Source organism: Nestor notabilis, unplaced genomic scaffold (genome assembly GCF_000696875.1).
Source record: "Nestor notabilis isolate BGI_N333 unplaced genomic scaffold, ASM69687v1 scaffold5098, whole genome shotgun sequence".
In the NCBI taxonomy this organism is placed as follows: Eukaryota; Metazoa; Chordata; class Aves; order Psittaciformes; family Psittacidae; genus Nestor; species Nestor notabilis.
Window position 1 is genome coordinate 54,128 of NW_009938623.1, and position 3,327 is coordinate 57,454.

A 3,327-nucleotide genomic window follows, 5' to 3' on the forward strand; every position below is an offset into this window, starting at 1 on the left:
ACGGCCAGGGATAACGCATCCACAACTTCCTTGTGGAACCTGTTCCAGTGCCTCACCACTCTCACAGTAAAGAACTTCTTCCTTGTATCTAACCCAAATCTCCCCTGTTTAAGTTTAAACCCATCACCCCTTGTGCAGCAGTGTTTTAGACAACTACATAATAATCAATATCCGCTAGGAAATGCACAAGTTCATTAATTCTAGCTGTCCTAGCATATGTGGTTGTAACCTTTCCCTAGATTATGCAAAGTAGCCTCAGTGCAGTATAATATGCACAGTGTGAGACTATTAAAATGACAAAAATTACCTGAAATAGTGATGCAAATACCCTAACACTTTTATTTACAAAAAGGGGGGCGGGGGTGGGGGGGGGGTCAAATGTAAAGTTTATCACCCAATTGAGTTTCATGAAGAGGAAGTTTTGTCACATGAAACTGAAAACAAGCAAAACATGCATATATACTGAACTGTGGAGAAGATATTATCATCTGCAAATTAACCCCAAAAAAATCAGCTCCAAAAGTTTCTTCTGCATCTTTCATCAGTGCCATTAATCAGGCTGAGAGCGATTTGGGGCACAGGACAGAAAACTTCATTCTTCAAACATGTTAACATTTGCATGCTGTTTCTCAGCTTTTCTAATCCAAAATAAATGGTTTGCATGGACTAGAAATAACACTCTCTTCTATTGCTGCTTTTGCTCACATTTCATTATATTCTACATCCTTCTGGAAAATAGCAAAATGGAAGGCATAAATCGTGTTTGTGTCAGGACACCATTGCTTGCCAACCTCTTCACCAGGCTCCTCTGACCATTCTTAAACTGACTGTCAGTCTCAACATCTCTCCTAACTAGAAACAAAACATCCACAACCTGATGTGCAACAGACAAATCCAATGGATTTCAGTAATGCTAGTATGACTATTAGGAGTCTCATACCCTCCCCATCACAATTTATCTCTGCCCTTTCATGAGGGAATTTTTAATTTTAATGCTCACTCTGATCTGAACACTGCCAACAGAAGCAAGCCAGAAGCTCGCAACTTCTTAACATGCCTAATGACAATGCAAAGTTGTCATATATGCTATTTCTATTTCCAGATTTTCTTTACACGAAATAAGGTTTGAACAGGAAGGACAGGTGTGCACTGGTCATGAGGAAATCATCAATGTTAGCCAGTGACTGCCAGTCCTGCAAAGACACCCTCCATCCATGAAAGCAGTATAGTTACAAGTCCCTGACATGCATGTTTCTGACATTCTGCTTTGCCATGTCTTATTCTTGATTTCAGAAAGTTTGCAAAGCCAATACAAGAAGAAACACAAGGTGTAAAAGCAAGACCTCATAATGGTATATTAAACCTACAGAGCAGAAAAGTCAGCACCATAATTGCAACAGTGACATAACACTTGAAAATTCAGCAGTGCCGTACATGGATCAGCAGGTAATAAGACTGTAGAGCAAGATTCTGATGAGGAATACTTGTTTTAGTAAAATATTCACCACAGTGATTTCCAGTTCTCACCTTCTTGGTATGTCATTTTAAAACACCACTGAAAATACCTGAATACCTGCATATCTGTAAAAAGACCATGAGAACTATGGTTTTATGTGTCTGCGTTGTGAAAGGCTACACTGAGAGCATTACCTGAACCCCTGGGTCATCTTCATCTTCAGGATGAGGTGATGGTGGTGGAGTTTTTTCCAAATCTGAATTTTCAGAACCTTCCTTTCCCTTGTTACCTTTTTTCTTTGCAGCGCTGGTTTCTGAATCTGGTTTCTTGTTACTGAAACAGAGGTATTTTTAATCAATACCTGTACAAGAATGTAAGCAAAAGGTGCTTGACAAAATAGTTAATCTGCAAGATGTTTGTTTCTAGTTATTTCGTTCTTTTCAACTGCTTTCCTGAAGTATTTAAAAAGAACTGCAAAATCAATGATGCATGGGCCACCACTATACATTTCCCATTCTTGAACAGACACTTTGCTTCATCCCTTCAAGACCTTAGGCAGCGACACTGAATATATATTCAACAAGGAACTCAAAACAAGACTCTGCTCTCTTCAGAACCTCTGCTTTCTGAAAGCAGTGTTTGGGCAATATGACATACATGAAGAGAAACACGATTATGCGCGCACTTGTCTTTATATTAACCATGTGGACCAAGTGAGTGGAACCAGAGGAAGCATTACCAAAAGAAAGGACCAAATGAGAAAATAATTCTGCTTTCTTCTACCATCCCTGCTATTACATGCTGCAAAGGTGCTTTTGTGTCAGGTCTGAGGGCACCCACAACAGCCTCAGTGCAGGCAACCACAGCTTGTATGGGGGCAAAAACCATCCAGGTGGTATCTCAGCATCTACACAACACTAGATATCTATATCCACTGTGATGGCAAAGAAAGGTTCTGGGGATTGTTTCTCTCCTTCCTCCCCCACCTGAGGAGCTGGGACCACATCTCTCCAACTGCACTCAGAGGCCTGGAAATGGATGAGGACACACATATCAAAATCCACCTTTAAATACAGCGCCACCAAATCACACACCGTGAAAATCTTCAGCATCATGAGAGTGAAATTTTTGAACAGCAACAGTTTTCTGTAGAATCAACAGTAGAAGTTAGCAATTTTAATTCACATTCAGCCTTTGAGTCTGGCATGGGTTTCTTCTCCTCTGTGGTCAATCCCCCCCATCACCCCAGCCCCCCGGCCTGTTACTGCTTTGACAGGCTGGTTGTGGAAAGTTGCTGAGACATTTAAGAGCAGAGCAGAGCAGAGTTATGTACCGGTACCCAATGACCGGTGGGTACAGGTTGCCAAATGTTCTGTCACTTCCATACAGCTTCTGCACCCTCGATGTTTTCATTTCATACTGAGGATGATGCCTAGGGGGCTGCTTTTCCTTCCCAGCCTTGTAACTCCTCAACCAACCACCAGCTTTAAGCCTGTTCATTTCAATCAGCACATCAGCCCACCAAAAAGGCGTATGTTGGAGCTGTCATTTAAAACTCCCCAATATGGTTACACGCTGCTCCGGGACCGGGACAACTCAGGCTGTGGTGTAATAATACCGTTTTTGTAGGCTGTTTTTAAACCAACGCTAATTTAAAATGAAGAAATAAAAATAGCACAGAGTTCGCAAGTGAAAACTGCCTGTGAGTTCTGAAAATGAGTTTGTGTTATTGTGCAATTACAGGGCGCGACACAGCTTTCCTCAGAAACCGAAACACCGATAAAACAACAAAACCACCTCCGGCTGGGACAACTGATAGAGAAATAAATCAAAACGAGGCGGTGGGTGCGCGGCGGGCGCAGCCTGACCCC

At 41.9% G+C, this 3,327-nt stretch overlaps 1 protein-coding gene across 1 annotated transcript in view; it reads right to left on the reverse strand.

Annotated features, from left to right (window-relative positions):
• Positions 1-2,956, reverse strand: part of CHD7 (chromodomain helicase DNA binding protein 7) — a 51,272-nt gene extending 48,316 nt beyond the window's left edge. The window contains exons 1-2 of the mRNA XM_010019416.1: positions 2,796-2,956; positions 1,651-1,789 (exon numbers count right to left, since the gene is read on the reverse strand). Of these exons, the coding sequence (XP_010017718.1) occupies positions 1,651-1,789; positions 2,796-2,956 (300 nt within the window). The remainder of the gene's footprint in view (positions 1-1,650; positions 1,790-2,795) is intronic.
• Between the last annotated feature and the right edge of the window lie 371 nt (positions 2,957-3,327).